The sequence below is a fragment of the Carassius carassius genome, chromosome 39, assembly GCF_963082965.1.
Source record: "Carassius carassius chromosome 39, fCarCar2.1, whole genome shotgun sequence".
In the NCBI taxonomy this organism is placed as follows: Eukaryota; Metazoa; Chordata; class Actinopteri; order Cypriniformes; family Cyprinidae; genus Carassius; species Carassius carassius.
This window is the reverse complement of record NC_081793.1, coordinates 13,418,138-13,440,875: the sequence shown is the minus strand read 5'-3', so window position 1 is coordinate 13,440,875 and position 22,738 is coordinate 13,418,138. Positions and strand designations below refer to the sequence as shown.

Below are 22,738 nucleotides of genomic sequence, written 5' to 3'. Positions count from 1 at the left end.
TAATTGTCTTCATTCATCATCATTGTTCATGAATATTCAGTGCTTTAAAAAAATATATATATTGCTATTCATATGGACAACATAATAGTTTATTCGTATAAACATTTTATTTTTATTTTTGTCATCCTATGAATGTTTCACGATTTTTTAACAGGTATGCTATAGATTTGTAAAACATACCTTAATTAATATGGCACTTTAGTGAGACACAACGGTCACATGGGAGAAAGGAGGCAGCACATAAAAAAAAGAAGAAAATACGCTGATGCCAGTAGTCTTCATTTTTATTGTGCACAAAAATGGAACTAAAGATATAAATGACTTCCCCTTTCTATTCTCTGAGAAGCGTCAAGAAGATCGTCCTGTCCTCTCTTGGCGATGTTGTTTCAAATAAAACTTACAGCCAGGTCGTCCATACTGACATTTAAACCCCAATTTGTGAGAGTCCTGAAAAGAGAAGTCCGCTATTACTTACAGGTGACCTCAAACGATCCATGAAACTCTAGAATGCAGTTAAATGGGGAAAATAGACGCCTCACCTAGACTGAGCTTATCTTTTACAGCCCAGCAGATGCAGTAGTGTTGTAGAAGCTGTTGGAGAAGTTCCTTTTCATCTAAAAACTCTAGACGCTCAATTCTTTGATTGTAAAACAAAGAACGTCATTGTAGAGATTCTGATCTCAAACTTTCCTGGCACAGGTTGAACAGTTATAAATACACGCTTGATTACTGTACTTGAGTGTTGGCTTGTGTACCTAGCTACATCTTCCTGAGGAAGCATGCTGTAGACCGTCATCATGTCCAGTGCATTTGCACTTTCCCAGCCTGCTGACAGAAAACGCTTCATCTGTGGAAACACACATTAGGTTAATTATCATTAACGAAGTCTAAAACCATTTAAAACATTTGATTTTCATTACTTGAAAAATGTTAACTGAAATCTAATATATACAATAATTTATTTAGACAAAAACATGACAAAATACTAAAACTTTTAAATTATTATAAATGATATAAATATCATCATAAACTCTTCAATTTGCATTATTGTCACACTATTTTTCTATTTAATACTGTTAAGTTGCTTTGACACAGTCTGTATTGTTAAAGGAACACTACACTATTTTTGCAAATAATTTTGGACTAATTTTCCAACTCCCCTAGAGTTAAACATTCTGGCGTAATAATCAAGGAACTTTGCTGCCATACCACGGGCACAGCAGGTGCAATGATATTATGCAGCGCCTGAAAATAGTCCCCAACTTGCTTCCAATGATAGCCTATTTGCAGGTCATTCATAATGGCACCTGCTGCACCCGTGGTACCATGGGCGTAGGTTTAGGGGGGGACGCTAGGTACTAGTCCCTATCAATATTTTGAGATTACAAATTTGTCCCCACCAATATTTAGCAATCTCATTTGAACTGCTATTTGGATCTTTGCACTGCTATTTGGATCGATTCTAACGACCATGACGACGACAGTACAAGAAACGCCGTAATTTGATTGGCGGCGGGGTATCTGACAGGCTACACGCGCGGGCCGGGACTACTTTTGTGCTTGCACTAGCAGCAAGCGGGTGGTGTGTGTGTGTGTGTGTGTGTGTGTGCGCGCATGTTGACGACGCCGACGGTAAGTCACCAGGGCTGTCTCTCTGCCACATACAAAGGCCAGAGTAAAAACATTTTAATATTCCGTTTTTTTTTCCGCTTTTTGTAATTTGGAGATGCCACCCAAGAAGAAAAAAGGGGACATAAGAAGCTTTTTCATAAAGCAGAGTCAGAGTGTAAGTAGGCAAAATAACTAGCTAGCCACATAAATAAACTAGCAGCATTGACTGACTAGGCTTTCAAATGAAGATTCTACTGTGGAAAATAGTATTAACTGGTGATAGTTGTCATGGTTCTGCCTTCATGTCCTGGTTTTTCTCTAGTCTTGTGGCAGGATCATGACAGGCCCGTGTTTTGTGTACAAGCACATGGCCTTGTCTTTGGGCCATGTGCTTGTGTTGTCTCGTTTCCTTGCCCCGCCTCCCTTGTTACCCTAGTTTTGTCATCATTGTTTCACCTGTTCCACCTGTTGTGTTCATTAGTAGCCTCCCTTTATAACCTCGTGTGTTTCTCTGTCCCTTTGTCTATCATTGTTTAATATTGTCAAACGTTGTTTAAGATTGTCAACTGTTGCTACCTGTTGTCATATTTTGTCAAGTCTTGTCTAAGTAGTTGTTTGATCCTGTTTTAGTCATAGTCTAGTTTGTGCAGTGTTAGTCTAGTTTAGTCATCCTTCGTCTGTCTAGCCCTTGTTTTGCCCCCTCGTGGGTTTTGTTTTCTGTTTTGTCTCCAATAAATCCTTGTGAGAGCATTCTGTCTGCTTTTGGGTTCATCCTCCTCCATCCTCATGACAATAGTATGTGTTACCCAGGATGATAGAATGCTACGTTAGCAAGTAACTGAATGTCAATAAGCCTGTAACGTTACCTTAACTTAGAATCTTGCAGTCAACATAAACGTGAGTGTACTGGACGGTAAATGGTGTTTATAATAGAAAAAGGTTATTATATTTATTTAGATTTGTTTCCTTGTTGCAGAGTATTTTTTTGTTAGTGTAAATACTAAAGTACATAATAATTTTTGTTAGTAAAACGTTTGGTTGTTCAGCATTACACAGTCTCAGGTGTTTTTTTTTTTTTTTTGAGAGTGCATTTTTGAGATTATACAGTTATACTAGCTCTTTAGGGACAGTATACAGGATGGTATATCAGGGTCAGGACACAATATAATGAGATGAAGTAGATTCACTTCTGTATTGTAATATTCTGTATTGCCAACAGTCTGAAATAAAAAAAGGAAATCACCATTAAATCACTGGTATCTTACAACAAAAGAATTCCGGGGGGGAGTTTGAGACCAATCCTACGCCCATGCGTGGTACGGCAGCAAAGTTCCTTGATTATATGCTGGAATGAGAGTATAGTTCCTAGCAAAAATCGGCCTAGAAAATTGCAACTTTTCATTTTCCGTCGGTCTTAGTACACGATAATATTGAAACATATTGAAACTCTTTGGCCATTTTTGACAATGACTGTCTGAAAACTGTATGGAATCACATCAGTTCACTTGCTGATGGCATGGGCGCCACCTCGACAACACTATGTCACCCACTTGAGGCTGCGCCATCTGCTCCTCAGAAGTCCTGTCATCAACATGAGGAGCTTGGTAGCAAACACAGCATCTCATTCCCTATTCAGAGGACATCGGTTACTCGAGTAACTCGAGACATTCTCTTTCAATGATGCGTAGCTATGATGCAATGGGAACGATATAACACACCTGCCAAGCTAAGTGCTGCCATATCTGGCCCGATGCAAAATAGACCAGGCTAACCTCAAAATGCTGGTTCAAGCAGAAATAATCTGGGAACCAGGAGCCGCATCGAAATCCAAGCTATAAAACCTGATAGAAGTGTAAGAAGAGGATCTTGCTGCTACAGAGATGTCCTCCAGGGGAAATGATCTGAAAAGAGCTTGAGACACTGGTAGAATGAGCTCAAAAAGTGAAGCAGTGAAGAAGAACCTCACACCTCATACCCAAGGGAGGTAGTGTCTTTTACCCAATGAGAAATCCTATGTTTTGATGCAGCCAGCACCATCCCCTACGCATTTGATAGAAGCCAACTTCAAAAGGAGCGTCACTTTAAGGGTCAGAATCCATTCAGGATCTGACTCCAAAAGCTCAAATGGAGAATACAATAAACCCTTCAGGATGATAGACAAGTCCCGGGAAGGAACACTGACATGGTGTGCCAGCCTCAAATGCCTAACCCCAGGCATAAACGATGGCAAACTATGTCTACCTAGGGGGACTTCGTCTGCATACCTGCAAGCAGGGAACGCTGGAACATAAACTCTCAACGTGGTAGCAGCCACCCCAGTCTTAAACTTCACTTGCAGAAACTCCAGCACTGAACCAATCGGGCAGCAGACTGGGTCCACTACATGAGCCAAACAGAATGACTCAAAAACCTTCTACTTGGAAGAACTAAACCTCCTAGTAGAAGAAGCCCCAGCATTATCAATGGTTTCCTGAACATCCAAAGAAAGACCAAAGGTTATAGCCATTCGCCCTTAATCAGCCACATCCATAGCCTCCAAATCTCAGGCTGAGGGTGCCAGATTCTGCCCTGGAGTGGAGACAGCAGGTCTTTTCTGAGTGTAATCTCCCATGGGGGGTGCTCTAGAACGGAGACTAGCTCAGAGAACCACATCTGGGATAGCCAGAACAGGGCTACCAACAGGAGACAGACTCTGTACTCCCACTATGTATTTTACATCTAAGACTTCAACATTGTGGTTTGTCGTTAATGCATGCAGCCTCAGATCCGGCCACGGTGGAGTAAAAGCATCTATCCCTAGAGGTGCCCGTTGATATAGGTAGAACCAAAGGGGACATTGGGTTGATTCCACTGACCCTAAGAGATCTACCTCCACTCTGCCAAAAGGATACCAGACCAGAGCCACCGTCTGGTGGTTCAGCATCTAGTAGGATAGGAAGTCTGCTGCGAGGTTCAGAACCCCGGGGACGTGAAGACTCACGGGCCGTCCTGGTCATAAACTGTTTAAGGGCAGCCGTCTTGTCGGTGTGGAACCATCCTCATTGTGAGATGAGGGGGTCAAAGAGAAAATGTTTTTTAGCCAAAAATGGCAGTCAGCAAGCACCAACCCCACCGTTGGAGCTCTTTGACCACTTCAGGCCCCCTCCCTCGTCCATCTCCTTCAGGGAGTGAGCTTGATAAACCTGAAGGGCGGCAATGGTGTGAAGGGTCATGTCAGCCTGGGCCGAAAATGCAGAGAGGTGAGCAGTCAGAGTGTCCTTGAATGCTGGGATAGCAGCATAATCCTGCTCCACAGAACCTACTAAGTTGGTGAAGTCAGCAGCTAACGTGTTAGTAAGCCGAGTAGAGAAAGGCTGCTTTGAGCATCCAGAGATTTTGTGATGCAGATCATTGCAACTTTCTTTGCACAGGACAAAAATGAGGGCCACTCAAGAAGCACTCGTCGAGCTTAGAGGACTGGGACTCATGTGGTTCGTCCGGCCACTCAATATAAAGCTTTTCGGTAGCATGTGCTAACTTGTCCACTAACTCAGTATAGGCCACAGGCAGTAGAGTGTCGACTCTCGGGCACAAAATCCTCCAAGTCGGATGCTGCTGTGTACAAAATGATTTCTAACCAGAAGGAAACAGCCTTGCATGCCTCCAAGCTGGGACATAAATAATTGTAGACAAACTACATGGGTGAATCCGCGTAATACCAATCAGGCAAAATAGAAGTAGAGGGAGAGAGAGGGCGAGGCCTGTCTGCTCACTGTCTATAGCCTCGAGCTACATTTGAACCTCAGGCTGTGGATTCACGGAGGGCCTCAGCAGCCTCCAGAGCAGTGCGATAAGGGAAAACGAATGACTCCTCCTCAACAACTGTAAGCCCCGCTCAAAGAGTTTTGAGACAGAGATTCTCACAAAATTTACAGTTAGAAGTGCTGAAAAAGCATTTGAGATAAACCCTTACAATTAACACACTTACTGTGTGGGTCGTCGCTCACGATAAAGTGGGAGCATGGCAGCAGGCAGCGACGAAACTCCATAGCACTTCACCGCAAGGAGAAATTAGGTTCCACTGAATGCAGTTGCTGAAGTGCAAAATAAAAACTAAAAGAAATAAGCTGAAACATGGGCCAGATAAATCTCTTTTGAAGGGCTAAACTGAAAGAAGGAAATCTAAGGAGCGGGTGGCACAGTCACTAGTAATAGACAGGGTGACGTAGTGAAGTTGAGGTGGAGCCCATAATCCCATATGGGGTTCAGAAAATCAGCACACCCAAGCGTTCCCATTGCGTCATATCTATGCAATGTTGAGCCTATGAAATAGTACAGAAAATATTAAAAATAAGAATGAATTCAAAATATTAATAAACCTGTAACATACTATCATCATAAACACTAGCAAACGGTCAATCTGAACACAAATTTCAAGCTAGGCTGAACAGATATTCTAGGGTGTCTATAACAGGGCACAATGGTGGTTGTAACCTTGAGAGGCCTGTGCTGATACTGTTTGTGAGACTTAAGTGTTGGTGGTGGCCGCAGTAAACAATGACTTGAGCTTAACTGCCCTGTTTTCCTGAGACTTGATCACCCATTGTATGTTGAGCAGGAAAACAACTTTGAATTCCAAGTACAATCCAGTCTAATGCTTTGATTGTACATAGAAAGACACTGTTTTACTGTAGGGAGTAAAATAATCAACAGTCATTCAGCATGACAGCTGTACAATATCACTGAAGTACATTATAAATAAAGAGTTAGAAAGTTGCTAGTCCTAAATGTTAAATGTCATACTTGAGAGTCCAGAGACTGACACAGATCCACCCCAGCCAGATTGCACTGTCGACGCTGTAGATTCTCAATCATGATCTCCGCAAAGCGATCATTCATGTTCACCTGAAAAGATCTGGACACTTAAGAGGTGTAGACAGAAAGAGCTCTTGTTCATGCTTTTAAATGACTATAATAATGAAGCTTTTTCAAATATGAACTCACCTGTTCATAGTTAATGAACATGGCGGTGGGGAAGGTGTCTGCAACCCAATGCACCAGTTTAGAGGACTGCTCAGGGGTCATGTACACCAGTACACATTCAGACAGAAACAGAGTGGGCAACCTGGGTGGAAAGAAGCATGAATACACAGATAAAGGAACGTTAAGCAGCTTTTATCAATGGTGGGGAAAAGGAAGATCTTAAGCATCCTCTAGATCAGGGGGATCATATTGTCAAACTCAATTCCTGGAGAGCCGGAGCCCTGCAGAGTTTTGTTCCAACCATGCTCCAACAGACATATCATTTAGTTTCAAATAAACCTGAAGGACTTGATTAGATGATTAGTGGTTAATTAAGGTTGAAGCTACACTCCGCAGGGCTCTGGCCCTCCGGGAATTGCGTTTGACACCCCTGCAAGAGGCTAAATTTTACTATGAATTATAAGTAACATTTTAAAATTTAATAAAATTAGAACTAAAGCATTTGGCACCATGAAATAACAGTGTACAACGGTACTTTTTATACCATTTATAAATCTAAATAAATGTTAATTTCTGCATACACTAAGAAAAAAAAGTTTCCTATTCATCAAAATAGTTCAAAAACGTATCACAGTTTCCATAAAAATATTAAAGCAGCACAATTTTTTCAACATTGATAATTATAAGAAATGTATCTTGACACAAAATCAGCATATTAGAAAGATTTTTTGAAAGATATTGTGACTTTAACGGCTGCTGAAAATTCAGCTTGCCATCACAGGAATAAATTACATTTTAAAATAAATTAAAACAATTATTTTAAATTGCTATAAAATCTTACAATACTACTGTTTTTACTGTATTTCTATCAAATAAATGCAGCCTTGTTAAGAATAGTATTTCATCTATTTCATGTATATTAATAAATACTTCAAAAATATGTATATATAATGCATTAACTAAATAAAATTTTGTTACCAAATTACATTTTCCGCATTAAAAAAAGTAAAGTATTATTTAGCAGTTTTCAGTTTAAAATAAAAGTTATTTTGTAGAATGAGATTTAAAAAAAATTCCCGAATTGAGAAACATCACAATTTAATAAGTTATAGCATTAAAACTTAACAAGTTTGTTCCTGGTAACAAAGTATTATGGTAATATGGTAAGTACACAACAGGAAATCACATTTTTGGAAGAGCTGTTTGCGTGCTATGACAATAGAGCTTGCAGACTTTTTTTTTCTCAGCATCTAAGACTGATATGATTTGCAGCTGTCAAATGTCAAGACGCCATGTTAGGTTGGACTGAACAGGAAGTTGCAAAAAAAAAAAACTAAAGGTGAGAGACCTTGGAAATGATGCCATTGATGTCATACACCTTCTATAAAGATAGCTTCCTTCGGCTCTCATCAGTTCACATCAAGGAAAACATGCACTTATTGACGCATCTGAGGAAACTTTAAATGCTCCCGAGTGTACTATTGTCGTCAGGGCATCAGCAGAGATGCACAAAAACAGAACAACAGACGCATGCAGCTCCTAATGGTATTCCTATCTAGGATGCACAGCATCGTTAAGTTATCTTTCTAGTATATTGAGTTATATCTCAAAATCCTATCGTTCTGATATGTAACGTTCCATCAGCCATTAATATTAGTTGCAGCATTATACAACTAACATGTAACAGAGGCAACAAATCAAACGTGAACCTTTCAGAAAGTCAAATCAGTAGATCACAATAAAGATAAGACAGGCTCATCCTGAAGTTGCAACTGCACTTACTTTATAATCTACTTTGATAACCATGTTGATTAAACATAAAAAAAGTAGCGTTTTAGAAAGACTGAAGAAAATTTGAATTTATGTTTAACTCAGTCAAGGTTGGGACGTTAAAGTACATACTCTGGATTTATCTGGAACTTTTTTAGTTTCTCCTCCAAAGTTGGCAAGTCTCTTAGATCAGTGCCGATTATACAATATCTGTCCGAGTCAAGGCTGTGACCATCTGTCAAAGAGACATAAAGTTGAACAAGTGAAAGGTTACTGTGGAAAAATATCACTACACAACAGCAAAGTAAAATGCTTTGTAACTTCAGAATCTGATTTCAATACCCAGAAGGAGTCCATCAGAGGAGTGGGTCTCAATCAAAGGTTTTGATAGTGGAGATTTCGTCCTGTGATAAAAAGAAAACATTTTTATCTCAAGATCATTATCAGTTATCAGATTTCTATCTTCAAAGGCAAGTTTTATCTTCACACAACTTGTAGAAAGTCCACATGAAAAATACAAGTTTGACTCCTAAATTCTATAACTCTGTACCATATTGTAAAGCAATTCCAAAAAAATACACACAATAAATATATCCCTCAAAAAATGTGGACACTTTTTGTGTGAACCTGAGGGGAACTGACTTTATCTAACAAAGAGTCAACTGCAAAAAAATGGTCGTGAGAAAAGGTCTAGTATTATTTGTTTGCAGATGACACTTTGGTATTCTGTTATCTGCACTGAGGGTAGGATTGTATTGTATTACATAATTCCCTCTGTACACAGCCTTTGTATTTATATTCTGTCACTTACATAGACATCCTTAAACCAAAGCACTAACAGACATACACAGTCTTCCCTTTCTTTGCATTTCACCTTTGCCCTAGATTGTTTCCTAGTTTAGCTTTCTAATAAACCTGGCATTGTAGACTATGAATATTGTTGGCTCCGTGACAAATCTCTATTGTAAGTCACTTTAAAATAAAATGCACTGTGAAATGTACATGCAGTCTTGTGTATGTTGCACAGCAACACATGCAGGAACTTCCACTGACTGTGGTTATGTAGCAATAAAAAAAAAAGAAATATTCCAATCACCTATGACAGTATAAATCAAATGCATAACAAGTATTGAATAGTATTATTTCAGGTGGGGTACTTAAAATTATAAAGAGCACCAAAGGAAAGATTAGATTTAGTACACTACAAAATAGACAGTAGCTATAGCCTACAATCCAACCATTGCTTTAGAGGGTGGATATACTTAGATGGAGGGTCCTAGAAAACTTCTCATTTGAGACACAGTCTCCCTCTACAGCAATATGACTAAAAGAACATGCTAAGCATCCAAAATCACTCAGTAATTATAACAGTAAAAATGCCTTACTTGATGTGGTGTATTTTTCTGTCAACAATCATTGGGAAGTCGACTTCAAAGAACTTTTTTGGCATAATGTTTTCATCCTAAAAATTTAAATAGTACATGCACTTAGTAAAAACAAGAGAATTTTCTGATTGCTTATCGATAATATTTTATGGGAGTCTGTATAAGAATATAAGAGTATAAGAATATAAGAAGAAACTTTTTTCTTATTGAAGAGATGTATAACTAATATAATAATCATTTCTTCTTTTTAATAATAATTCTCCTTCTACTTTCTGAATCTCTAAATAGCAAAAGTGAAATTAACTTAAAAAAAACAACAACCTTTAATCTCCAAAAAGTAGTATCCAGTCCTGCCCCAAGATTCACCACCTGGCAGTCACATCGTGTCTTCTTGAGAAAAGCATCAATAAGAAGATTCATTCCTTTGACGCGTCCATAATAACCTACAGCACATTAAAAACAACAGCGCATTTGAATAAACGCAGCTGCGAACATTAACCAGCAGGGGGAGATGTTTCAACAATCACTCTCACCTCTGTTGATCTCAGGTGCTTTACGTTCACCTACTTGTCTCACAAAATACTGGACGTAGAGGTCAGTCCAGTAACCTTTACTGGAAGCAAACCTACAAAACAAAATAAAAACCAGTTTTATGAAATATTACATGATTATTATAGGTCAATAACAACTAGTATAACGACAGCATTGTTCTTGAACATAAAAATATTTCTGTAATCTGTAAATGATGAAATAATGTAAGTATTATTCATATCAGTGCAGAACCATGACATTAATATATTTTCCCCTATTTTGGAGATGCACAGAATTCTCAATAGCATTACAGTAGAATGTCAATAGAAAAGCACAGTACTTGGAAACATGTTTAATAATTGTATTATTGATTATTGTAGGCCGTGCTACCTTTTGCATATCGATGCATCGTCGCAAGTAGCTCTGACTGCTTCATCCGATATGTCAGAATCTGTAAATGGCTGTTTGGATGCCATGAATACTTTGGAGCGATGCTGATACACACTGCGTTACATACACATACTGTATTCGTATGAACACAAATGCTGAATGTTAGCTAAACAGATCGGGTTTCGAAAAACGCAAAAAATCTAAAGATTCAATACTTCATTGGCAAGGTAATCAACAGATTCTTTAAATATATATATATATTTTCAGGCAAATTTATTTGAATAAAGCATACTGATTTTCGCAGCCGCATAACAGAAGCATAACAGGACCATACGCACTCCGTTTGACAATCACGTTTACATCTATTTCCGCTAACGGAGCTTTCCCATAATGCATCTCGAGGTGGCGAAGAGACCTACTGCGCATGACAGTTTAGTTAATTCACGTTTGTGTGTAACCTTTACATTGGTTGATGTGCAGATGTTTACGCTTATGATTCTGCAAATCGTAAAAGAGTGCTTTTAAAAATACCCCGTTGGTTTATATCGTTCTTCACAACAGTGTTAAATCCCTGCAAGCACTCACGGAAATGGTAACAAAATGCCCCCGTTTAGCTTCAGACTTATCATAGATAATAGAGGTTAAGGATCTGAGGGCTTAAACTTAAATCTGCCGTTTAAACGCACTCCACAGATAAAATGAGAGAAAGTTGACCGCGTTTTTAGAAAATGAAAGTGGTGGATTTGGATTGGATCAGTAGCTGCAAACAACCCCGATGATTTAAATTTATAAATGTAGAGGAGTTGGGAGATGTTTATTTTATTTTATAAGCACTGTTTTCAGATTTTATAATATTTCCAAAGCATATACAGTACATGAAGTATTAAAATAGACAATATATAAAATAAACAGTCTGACGCAAACAAGTAACATGAGGCTAATGGAAAATAAAGTAAATGGACATATTGTAATATTTTGTAAAAAAAAAAATATCAAGTTATTTCATAAACTAAAATGGAATGAATAATTAGTTATGCTGTAAACACAAAAGGAACGACGCGTAAAATTCCTACAGTCCATACAGGGATTGTATGGCCATCCCAGTAGGTAATAGTGGACCTGGACTCTACGTAGTCTTCGTTGGCTGTGTCTCAAAATCTTTGCGGCTGTCTACACAGACCGCATTTTTGGAGATCACAGACGCTCCAAAATACTGTCTGTAAAGTCAGCGCACTCGGTTTCGAGACAGCCCCTGTGTCCACATTAATGTCATCATGATCAGCCCGGAGCTGCGCGGATCTGAGCTGTGAAACACAGACAGTACCAGACACGAATGGAGTGATCGGTCCGATAACGAGCATTTCCACTCTCTCCCGTAGATGTCACGGCTGGCATACGTGGAAACACCACTCACTCCCGCTGATGAGACCATTTGCAACACGGAATGACATGAAACGAGTACCGCTATGCACCGGAGCTAACTTTTTCCCCCCATACTACGGTTTTCTTTTTTTTCTTCTCCAGATCGGCTAGTTTTCTAGCTGCGGTAGCTAACCGTACACCGGGCTCTTTTAATGTAATTATCCACACGACTTCAGCATCGTACTCAAGGATCTTTCGGCTCATGAGGCATCGACGAACACACTCTCCACGTCTTAAAAACTGGGGTTTGAGGCCGACGCCACTAAAATGAAGAAACAGTTTAATCGGATGAGACAGCTCGCCAATCAAACAGTCGGCAGGCAAGTATAGTTTAAAGTTTTTATTGGGTTTTGCCCTCTCATGGATGTGCACGGACAGCTCTGTCATGGTTTGATATTGTTGTTGTTATGTTGTCAAGGCGGTAGCTGCCCTAAAATATTCTTTTGCGATTTACCGCTTAGTATAACTGCAAGTAAACTTTCTTCTTCTTTTTTTACATTGTATATTTAGATTACGTAATTAAATGACTACGTACTGAACTTTTTCGACATTCTACTTTTGATTTGAATATTGACTGTTAGACTGTTGCATTTTTAAATTTGTAGCGGGCACGTTACTATTGTAATAATTAATCTTAAATGGTAAATGGTTTAAGATAAGCTGTCTGATAAACTACTGTCCGGTTGTGAACGAATCATTCTACTGAGTCGGATTTTTGCAATGAATCGGTTAAAGAAAATCTGGTATGAACGATTCGTTAATGAATCGACTGAACTGTTTGGAATTGTTTACAATTTACCAGTTGGTATAACAGCAATTTCCTAAATGGTAAATATTTTTCTTGTTATATTTTTCTTTGCTTGCATTATACACCGTGTTTATGCAGTTCTTTGACCTTAGACTCTTTTAGATACATTACCTTTTGAACATAATTACTTTAGAGTAGCACTAATGACTCGCTGGGGCCTTATACTGTATGCTGTGTCTGTAAAATAAAGTTTCTGATAAACTACTTGGGGCCAGATGTATGAACAAAGCCACTTATATTAATACTAAGAACTAGTTTGACCAACTAGCAGTTAACCAAGTGGTAATCAATCTTATGTTTTGGATTCAGATTAGACCAGTATCATTTTTTACACAACTGACTTTACAAAGTTATCAGTTTTTGGAGGAAAAAAACAGACGATTAACTTTTAAGACTAGCTATGCAGTTTAAAAAAAAAAAATCTAATCTTAACCGTTTTTAAAACCATGGGAAACCACAGACAAGACAGTTCGACCAGTTTTTAGCCTTATAATCTTCTGGACCAGGGTTCGTACAAGGTGCATAAAGTGCTAAGTACTTGGATTTGACTTTTTGAATTGTAAGTCCTCGAAAACCCCTGAAAACAGCCATATTTTTGAGAAGCTAATTGAAAAGTCCTTGAATTTTTAAAGGGCAGTATATATGAAATAAGTGTTGTTATTTTTTTTTTCTTGATAAAACAATATTTTTGCCAATATCAATTAAATTAACGATGCAGCGTGTCTGAAATAAATACTGAGCTGTTTTGCCTGGCCTTTAGCAGCGCAGGAGATATCGCAATATTACTCATTGAGGTAAAAAGTGGTCTTGCGATATTAGTATAAGTAGTGATGCACCGAAATGAAAATTCTGCGCCGAAACCGAAACCGAAAATTTAGGATGCACTTGGCCGATAACCGAAACTGAAGCCGAAAATGGCTTCTTTTATAAACGTAGCCTATATATATATTGCTTGGATTTAATGGATCTGAATTGAAAAATCACAATATAATAATCAAACTTTTATTAACAGTTACATAACAAAACATAAAATATTTTTTACAATAAATATAAATAATAATTATTCTTCAAGTTTTATGTTCCATCAAATAAAATAGTTTTTTAAAAATTGTGCAAAAAAATCCACAATTTTGGAGATTTTTGCAGAACAAATGTTACATATTGCAACTTTGGTGTCCTCTCGTATAGGGCTGTCACTTTTGTGAAAAAAAAATCCTGTTCGATTTTTGAGACATAGGCAAAGTGTTCATTGAATCGTTAGTAAATTGCCTATATTTGGCAAAATATAGGCAAATCCACCGACAACTAAACAGGCATTAGGGCGAACGTAAAGAGGGCGCTTGAGACGCGCACAAGTCAGCAATGTGGACTGCCATAACAATGAATCAACATATCAATGAAAAACATTACTGAAGGCTACATTGATATTATGCACTAATAGGCTCTGTGTGTGTGTGTGTGTGTGTGTGTGTGTGTGTGTGTGTGTGTGTGTGTGTGTGTGTGTCAGAACCTGCAGTTGCTGTGTGACGCGCGTTCGCTGCGAGCGTATAGTGACGAGCTGGACGCGCTCCGAGAGAAGGCCGTTAAAATCGATTCCCTGTTTTCGTTTTCGAAACTTGTGTTGGTTGGTCCGATCGATTGTGCAGCTTTTGTGACAAGCTTTTTTTGATTTTGACAGCCCTTTGACATGCTTAATCTTTGATAGGCAGACGCGTGATAACAGCTCGACCGTGAGTGAAACCTAAGCGATTGCGCACGGATGGGAGGGGCGGGTGACATTCATTTTCGGTTTACATTTTCGGCTGTTTTTTTTATTTCGGCCCGAAACCGATAATGCCATTTCGGCCGAAAATTTTCGGCGGCCGAAATTTCGGTGCACCCCTAAGTATAAGTTGTGTTTATGGTACAACTTTGATAGTGCTTGCATTATATTGTTCAGTCTTTCATTGCATGTGCTGTTCGTTTGGGTAGCCTATATAAAGTCTGAGATGTTTTGTGTTGCACTGTTATCATTTACAAGTGTGGAGCGCATCTCCATTTCAGCAGCTCGGGGACACAAACTCTTCCTCTGCATATGCTGTGAGTTTGTGTTGCTTAACATTCATCGAGGAAAACGGTGTGTGTTATTACACTAGATTTGTAAAGTAAATCATTATAAACCTATGCCAACACAGGAGTATTCATCAACATATTCCTAAGTATGCATTTTATTGTACTTCACAATTTCAACATAAAGTTTAAACCTTCGCAGAATAAAGCATGGCCGGGCCATTGGTGGCCTCTGCGGGTGTTTATTATAATGCATAATATACTTAAGTTGGTTATGATCATATTTTGTGTAGGCATATTACATTATGTAGGCATATTTTATCAGGGTTGTTAAAACTATGTAATTATTTGGTTTTGATACTTTATTTGAACAAATTATTATTGCTTCATCGTAAGTATATATATACATATATATATATATATATATATATATATATATATATATATATATATATATATTAGTCATACTAAAGCCTGTTTTTCACTTTGGTCTGTTTGTGTTACTTAATAATATCAGATTACTCAATTGTAAAAACAATTAATAGATTACAGCCCTGGATTAGTTAAAATATTTCTAAATACAACTGCATTGTTTTGATTTGTGTAATTAAATGACTTAAAAGATTAAAATATTTTATCATTTAAAAAATACAAAATCTTACAAATAGTATTCTATACTATATAACTTTCTATACAATAATAGTATAGAAAACACATATTAGTAGAACTAATAAAAAAATAATAATGTACAAAGGTAATAAATAGCAATATGTGATGTGACTTCATACTGTAATACATCATGTTGGTGATGTCATGAATCAAAAAGTGATATAATTGTTGAATAGTTTTTTTGAACCGGTTCTATGAACCAAATTATGATGAATAAGTTTGTCTTCCAACACTACCGCAAATTTTTCCTCAGTACAGTAATACAGTAGGTATATTGAGAACATCCTGGCTCTCTTTGAAAATACAGTTCTTGGATATTGTGTGTGCTTATTGTATTTTCTAATGTTTGTTTGTCAGCCAATGGGTCCTTTGAGCTCATACTTTGTATCCTACATTGAAATGGTATGCGCATGGTCATCACTTCTGACTCCTCTGACTGTTGATAAAGCCTCGAACTGCATTCTTCATTCTGCACAAACTGCTTGAGGGTAAACGGACCTCTAAATTCTCAACATACAGGGAGGTGTTCGAGCAATAAATGCTGTTTTCCCCCCTCAAGTCAAACAATAGTTTGTTCACTTCAAGCCTTTTGAGTAGGCCTAATACAGATTTTAAATTAAGTTTCTATTTATTAGACTAACTTTATTGAACAGGCCACATGACTAAAAGAACTGTAGGTAGATATAATGTAACATTTCTATCGGAGAATTCCTTTCTGTAATCTTGCTCAAATAGGCTAGATGGTATCAGAGATGACTAGGCTTTCACTGGTTTTTCTTTTTTTAAACCAATCATAGCACGTTTACAAGGACGGATGCACTTGCAGCTATCAGCTTTGCTCATCTAACTGGTGGTTAACCTGACCTTTAGCATCCATGTCTGCAGCGTCATTCCCTTTAAATGTGTGCAATTCGATCAGCCACTGGAGACATTTGGCTAGCCTGATGACAATAGAATGGTATAGTTGAGAAATGCCAGTAACTAGCTGTCTACTTGAGCCCAACTGGGGCTAGGCCATTCCTGTTCAGTTTAAAAGAAGATTTATAATTTTGTTGTAAAGTTTGGAATACCAGGAACTTTACAGCCCCCTTAATCTTTCTAGGCCTCAAAATAATTACTGTCTGCTTTAAAGAGGGCGGTACATCCACCACCTCTAGACAGCCCAGTGTATTTTCCCAAAATTTGAGGTGTCAAATTATACTTTATATAAAGAAGATCTACATAGTAATGAACTTAAAAAGCATAATTTGGTTTTAAAGAAATTACATTTCAAATATCAAGCATCAGACATGACAATAGTATTGTTCATAACCCTGGAAACAGTACCTGTAGGGACAAGACAATTATATGTTATATGTTGTATATGATGCCTCTCTGCTGTTGGTTGTAATATTGGTGAAGTAAATCCACACTTTGCTGAAGAAGTGTTAGCAAACTCTCAAGCAGCAACAACAGTACCATGAACTCTGCCATTGTTGTGTATGTTTGTTCACGTTTGCCTTTAAAATCGACACATTCTGTGCATGTCTACATGTCTAACTAGAGGTCGACCAATATGGGTTATTTCACTGGCCGATGCCGATGCTGAAATGTATAAATCAGGGCAGCCGATGGCCAATATATGTGGCCGATTTTTTTTTGGTCCGATATGTTTGCCCGATTTTCTTTTTTTTTTTTTCATTCATCTCATAAAAGTGAGTTTGAGCAAATTATTATTGCAGGGTACAAGATAGTAATAGTAGTAGTAGCCTAATTTAGAGTAATAATACATGGCTCAAAACTTAAGCACCTTCTCAGAACAGTTCAGAAGCATGCTTTTTGTTTATGTTTACTGACAGACACCAGTGTATCCCACAGACTGCAAATTAATTTGTTGAGGCGGAGATATAGCAGTTTCCCCGGTAGCGGCTGTAATAAAATAAGTGCTGCTCACAAGCGCTATTTTATCAGGCATTACAGGAAAGACGAAGTTAAAATGACATCGAAGCTTTTCTGAGGACGGTCAGATCTTTTCAAAGACACATTCATATGAAAACACCCGCGTTTTTAATTTGAATATGAAGCGCTCATTTTATTCAACGAAGTATAAGCCTTTGGAAGATCTATTTGTGGCGGTCAGTTTTGATATAGTGACGTCTAAAAAAATTTTTTTATTTTGATTAAATGAAGCCTGCATTAAAAAAAAATCTTACCAACCCCAAATGGTAGTGAAACATTTTTTGGACTGCAGGTTGAATTTTTTTATTTTACTTTTGTTTCTCATTAACATATTTGTACAGTCAAAGCCGTTTGCTAAATAATATGGAAACATTAAAAGCCATTCATTGAATATTGCCCTATAAACACAAATGTTTTACATGTGGATAAAAGCGATTCAGCTGGAATTCTCATCTCTTCCTGAATTAATTTTTCGAACCGTAAATCAGTTCAGAGTGATGCAAAAAGCAGACTTGAAATGGTTGAGGTCCGGACACACATGGAGTGGAAGCGGGGGGGGGGGAGTTGTTGAGGTGGCTGGGTGCAGGTCTCAGCAGGTCCCATGGTTCCTGTGATTGTGAGGAGGCAGTACACTGTGTTCGGCATGCAACCCCTCAAAGGAAATCTCTCCTTATTCTTTTTTTAAACAGGAAGACGTACTGAGGAAGTTACATTTCTATGAATGAAATCAAAGAATCAAGAGGCAGATCCAGTGGCGATCTGGGGTTTAAACCGTGTGACATAAGATTCTACCCAACAATCTATGGCACGCTTGTGCATAACACCTTCCCAAGGCACATTAGTGCCACTTTACCTCACAGTTTATCAGAAGACTAGAACCACCTGCCAGTTTGCTGATGATGCAGATCTATTGTCGGCTCAGGTTTTTCCACTGGCCTCAGGTGCTTTGTTTGTTTCAGCAAAGAGGAAAAGCAAGATTGTTGTAATTAAAGTAAAAGCATGGCTGTTTTAAAAGACAGTTACAGAAATCAAGCAGTCAGTGCAAAGGTTTTACAGTGGCTGGCTACCATATCTGCTCTTAATCAGTTTCTTTATCAAATACTGTTGATATCAGTGTGTAGTGCATGGCTCAAACCATGATAATGTGATTAAGGGAATAAACTTGCCACTTCTCTGAATATAACAAACAGATAAGGATAATATGAGATAAAATGTGACCCTGGACCACAAAAACAGTCTTAAGTCGCTGGGTATATTTTTAGCAATAGCCAACAAAACATTGTATTGGTCAAAATTATCGATTTTTCTTTCATGCCAAAAATCATTAGGATATTAAGTAAAGATCATGTTCCATAAGGATATTTTGTAAATATATCAAAACGTAATTTTTGATTAGTAATATGCATTGCTAAGAATTCATTTGGACAACCTTAAAGGAACACTCCGACTTTTTGGGACTTTAGCTTATTCACAGTATCCCACAGAGTTAGATAAGTCCATACATACCTTTTTTATTTCTGTGCGTTCTGTAAGTGTTATTTGACGCACCCACCGCTAGCCTAGCTTAGCACAAAGACTGGATGTAAATGGATACTGGTAGCATAGTAATCCCAATAAGTGACAAAATAATGCAAACATTTTCCTATTTACATGTTGTGATCTGTATAGTCACAGCGTGTACAAATAACAAGGCTATATGAGACAGAGAGCATTTTTAATCGTATAAATACTGGGAACTATATTCTCACTAGCGTAGGAGCACAGCTAACGTTACTTGGGCGGAGTGATTAGCGCAGCACACGAGACGCGCCATGGTGAGGAGAAGAGAGTTCGCTCAGAGTTGGAGTAATAGAGTCAGCAATTACTAGATAGTAGATTTATAGTGTACAATCATGGATGATCGCTGTATTGTAAAGAACTGCGACAATAAACAGGGGAGACCAGGTATTACTATGATGTTTCATAGAATTCCAACCAAAAACACTGACCTGATAAATCGATGGCTACTTGCTCTGGAAATAGATCCAAACACACCTGTAAACACCATCACGAAGTATTTTGTTTGCTCTGAACATTTTACTGTAGACGACTATTTTGTATCCTTTATTGTTATTATTGTGACACACTGTATGCAATGGCTATACTACAATTTCATTGAACTATGAATGATCATTATAACAAAATCACTTACTTGGTGGATAGCTGACCATTAGGTTCACTCGGCATGGGGCGTTTCTTCCAGTTGATCTTGTCACAATGGGGAAAAAAGACAACTGCCGGGTGTATTAGGGCAGAGAAATCTTCCGTGGTAGTGACGCAAATATTTTGATTGTTATCAAGCCTTGACATTGATGGCTATACCCGGTCCCATTCATTACAACAAAGGCACTCGGTTTCTGTCGGCATAGGTTGGCATGTTCCACATTTACACCACCAGTCCGTGTTCGTTCTGATTCTCCCTTCGTCTTACAGCTTCCAAAGTTTGTAACTCCTCGTCTGTGTATTCTGGCTCAAAACTATATGGTTCTGGATCTTGGTTTAATATACAGTAAAATTCCTCTGAGTCTGACAATTCCTCAAAGTCAGCCATGATCACGAGTCACGTCTAGCTAGTTAGTCACGTTTGTTTTGTTTACGGTCTCGTGTGCTGCGCTAATCACTCCGCCCAAGTAACGTTAGCTGTGCTCCTACGCCTAGTGAGAATATAGTTCCCAGTATTTATACGATTAAAAATGCTCTCTGTCTCATATAGCCTTGTTATTTGTACACGCTGTGACTATACAGATCACAACATGTAAATAGGAAAATGTTTGCATTATTTTGTCACTTATTGGGATTACTATGCTACCAGTATCCATTTACATCCAGTCTTTGTGCTAAGCTAGGCTAGCGGTGGGTGCGTCAAATAACACTTACAGAACGCACAGAAATAAAAAAGGTATGTATGGACTTATCTAACTCTGGGGGATACTGTGAATAAGCTAAAGTCCCAAAAAGTCGGAGTGTTCCTTTAAAGGCGACTTTCTCAGTATTTAGATTTTTTTGCACTCAAAAAAACCCCTAAAAATTTTGCAAAAAGTTGCTTACAATTGCTTATTTTTAGCTTTTTTTGTGAAGATGTTGGGAGGGCAACACTACTGCTTAAAAGTGGTCTTTTTTTTTACAATTTGTTTACACTTTTAAAAAAATACTTTTTAATAAAATATATATAAAATACTGCTGCAAAGTTCTCCGCTAAATAAAATACTCTCAGTCTCAAACCAATATCAATAATAAAATATAATGAAAAATATAAATAAATAACTATGATTACAGTGCAGCATTACCAATCCCAGCCTGTAGGCCTGCTCATATATAAAAAATATATATAACTTTTCCAAAGTGTAAAGTTGCAGCATCAACAGTTTCAGTTTTTAGACCCGCTCAGATTTCGTTATTGCGTTGGACCAATCGGAATTAAGAGCAAAGGTCTGTTTAAATGCCGATGGGAGCTGCGTTTGAATTACAATCGTTTTTTTTCCTAGTTGTAGTGATGTTCACACTCGCGTGATGCCCTTTTGAAAACCTTAGGCCGGTGACACACTGGCATATTGCACCTGTCAAACATAGTCTATTTTGCCGTCAATACTGTTGACGGTGTCCTTTATCAGAGTGCTTTATATTTATGCTCAACATGAAGTATAGATATTGTTGTCGTGAAGACAAGATCCTGGTCTGTCAGCGGCCTCCCTCTATGTCACCTACAGTAGCAGCAGCACGCCAGCGCCGCGTCAGGCACGATTCTGGTGTGTAAAGACACAGAAAATCCCAGGCAGCCGTCACGCAGCAGAAACGGCACGCTCACGCCACGCAGCCAGTGTGTCACCGGCCTTAGAATCAGCTGCAGGGCGGGATTTGTGCTGAACGCGGAGACTTCCGCCACTTAATATGTTCGTTTGGAAACACGAAAATGTACCCATGTTCCGCACACAAAATATTGCATTCGGTCATTCGGTACACACGTGCACCGTACCGAAATGCCTGTACCGAAATGGTCCGGTACGAATACACATACCGTTACACCCCTAATATATATATATATATAATAAAAAAAATTTGCAAGCAATTTTAATTTCTTTTTATAATATTTACAATTTTATATATATATATATATATATATATATTTTACTTTTTCATCAACCGTTCATACACACACTATGTTCTATACACTTTTTCAGCAATGAAGGACACATTAAATTGATCAAAAGTTACAGTAAAGACTTTCACATTGTTGCAAAATATATATTTTTTCCAACAAATGCTGTTCTTTAGAGCTTTCTATTTATAAAAGAATTGTGAAAAATGTGTCATAGTTATCACAAAAATAGTAAGCAGCTCAGCTGTTTTCAACTGATAATAATGTTTCTTGAGCACCAAATCAGCATTCGGTAGCAGGATTTCTGAAGGATTTTGTGAAGAAGACTGAATGGCTGCTCGAATTCAGCTTTACTTTCACAGAAATAAATTACATTTCATTTATTATAAATAAACATTTTAGATTAAAATAAGTTCATTGTGTTTTAAAATATTACTGCTTTAACTGTATTTTGATCAATTGCTAGCCTGACAGTGGCTGGAGAACGCTCTGGAAACCATTTATTCTCAGTTTTGCTTTACATGTGACATCAAGACAGAACCTACGCTCGACGGAACCTACGCTCACTCTCTCCATCTCGCCTATCTTCTGTGGTTTCATCCTCGTTTCCTGCACTCTCTCAGTTCTCTGCTCTGGACACGAACAGCGCTACGGACACTCTTTGCTCCACTTTAACATCTTGCTTGGACAACTTTTGCCCACTGTTGTCTAGACCAGCACGCACCGCCCCATCTGCCCCCTGGCTGTCTGAGGTTCTCAGTGAACATCGCTCTAAACTCAGGGCTCTCTTCCTTCTCTGCAAATGTCTTCACGGCTAAAACATCCTACTACCACAACAAAATTAACAGCTGTTGTGACGCTCGGACACTCTTCAAGACTTTCTCTTCTCTTCTTAATCCACCGCCACCACCTCCTCCATCGACTCTTACAGTGGATGACTTTGCAGTTTTCTTCACAAATAAGACAAGATCCATCAGTTACCAATTCTCCACACCGCAGACTGAGGACAACTTCACAATGACCGACACACACTCTTTCTCCTCCTTCTCCCCACTCTCAGAGATGGAC

At 38.2% G+C, this 22,738-nt stretch overlaps 2 protein-coding genes across 3 annotated transcripts in view; one reads left to right on the top strand and one right to left on the bottom strand.

The window, feature by feature from the left end:
• Positions 1 to 268: 268 nt before the first annotated feature.
• Positions 269 to 11,016, bottom strand: lcmt1 (leucine carboxyl methyltransferase 1). The gene is made up of 11 exons (XM_059530768.1): positions 10,650 to 11,016; positions 10,262 to 10,353; positions 10,050 to 10,171; positions 9,729 to 9,805; positions 8,686 to 8,747; positions 8,476 to 8,578; positions 6,595 to 6,715; positions 6,394 to 6,495; positions 756 to 847; positions 540 to 637; positions 269 to 447 (listed from the first exon to the last, which is right to left on the bottom strand). The coding sequence occupies exons 1-11, from the start codon at positions 10,733 to 10,735 to the stop codon at positions 425 to 427; spliced, it is 978 nt and encodes a 325-aa protein (XP_059386751.1). The 5' UTR covers positions 10,736 to 11,016; the 3' UTR covers positions 269 to 424.
• Positions 11,017 to 11,710: 694 nt separating this feature from the next.
• The window catches only part of arhgap17a (Rho GTPase activating protein 17a), a 31,312-nt gene continuing 20,284 nt past the window's right edge, over positions 11,711 to 22,738 (top strand). Inside the window, exon 1 of one of the 2 annotated variants that reach the window (XM_059530765.1) lies at positions 11,711 to 12,391. In XM_059530765.1, the coding sequence (XP_059386748.1) occupies positions 12,339 to 12,391 (53 nt within the window). In that variant the 5' untranslated portion in view covers positions 11,711 to 12,338. The remainder of the gene's footprint in view (positions 12,392 to 22,738) is intronic. The other variant, XM_059530767.1, reaches the window with a different exon arrangement.

Coding starts and splice junctions, on each gene's coding strand:
- lcmt1 (XM_059530768.1), bottom strand. CDS start 10,735: ATGGCATCCAAACAGCCATTTACAGATTCTGACATATCGGATGAAGCA. Junction 9,806..10,049: donor CTACTTTTTGGAGATTAAAG/GTTGTTGTTTTT, acceptor TTAAATTTTTAG/GATGAAAACATTATGCCAAA. Junction 638..755: donor CCTCAGGAAGATGTAGCTAG/GTACACAAGCCA, acceptor TTACAATCAAAG/AATTGAGCGTCTAGAGTTTT.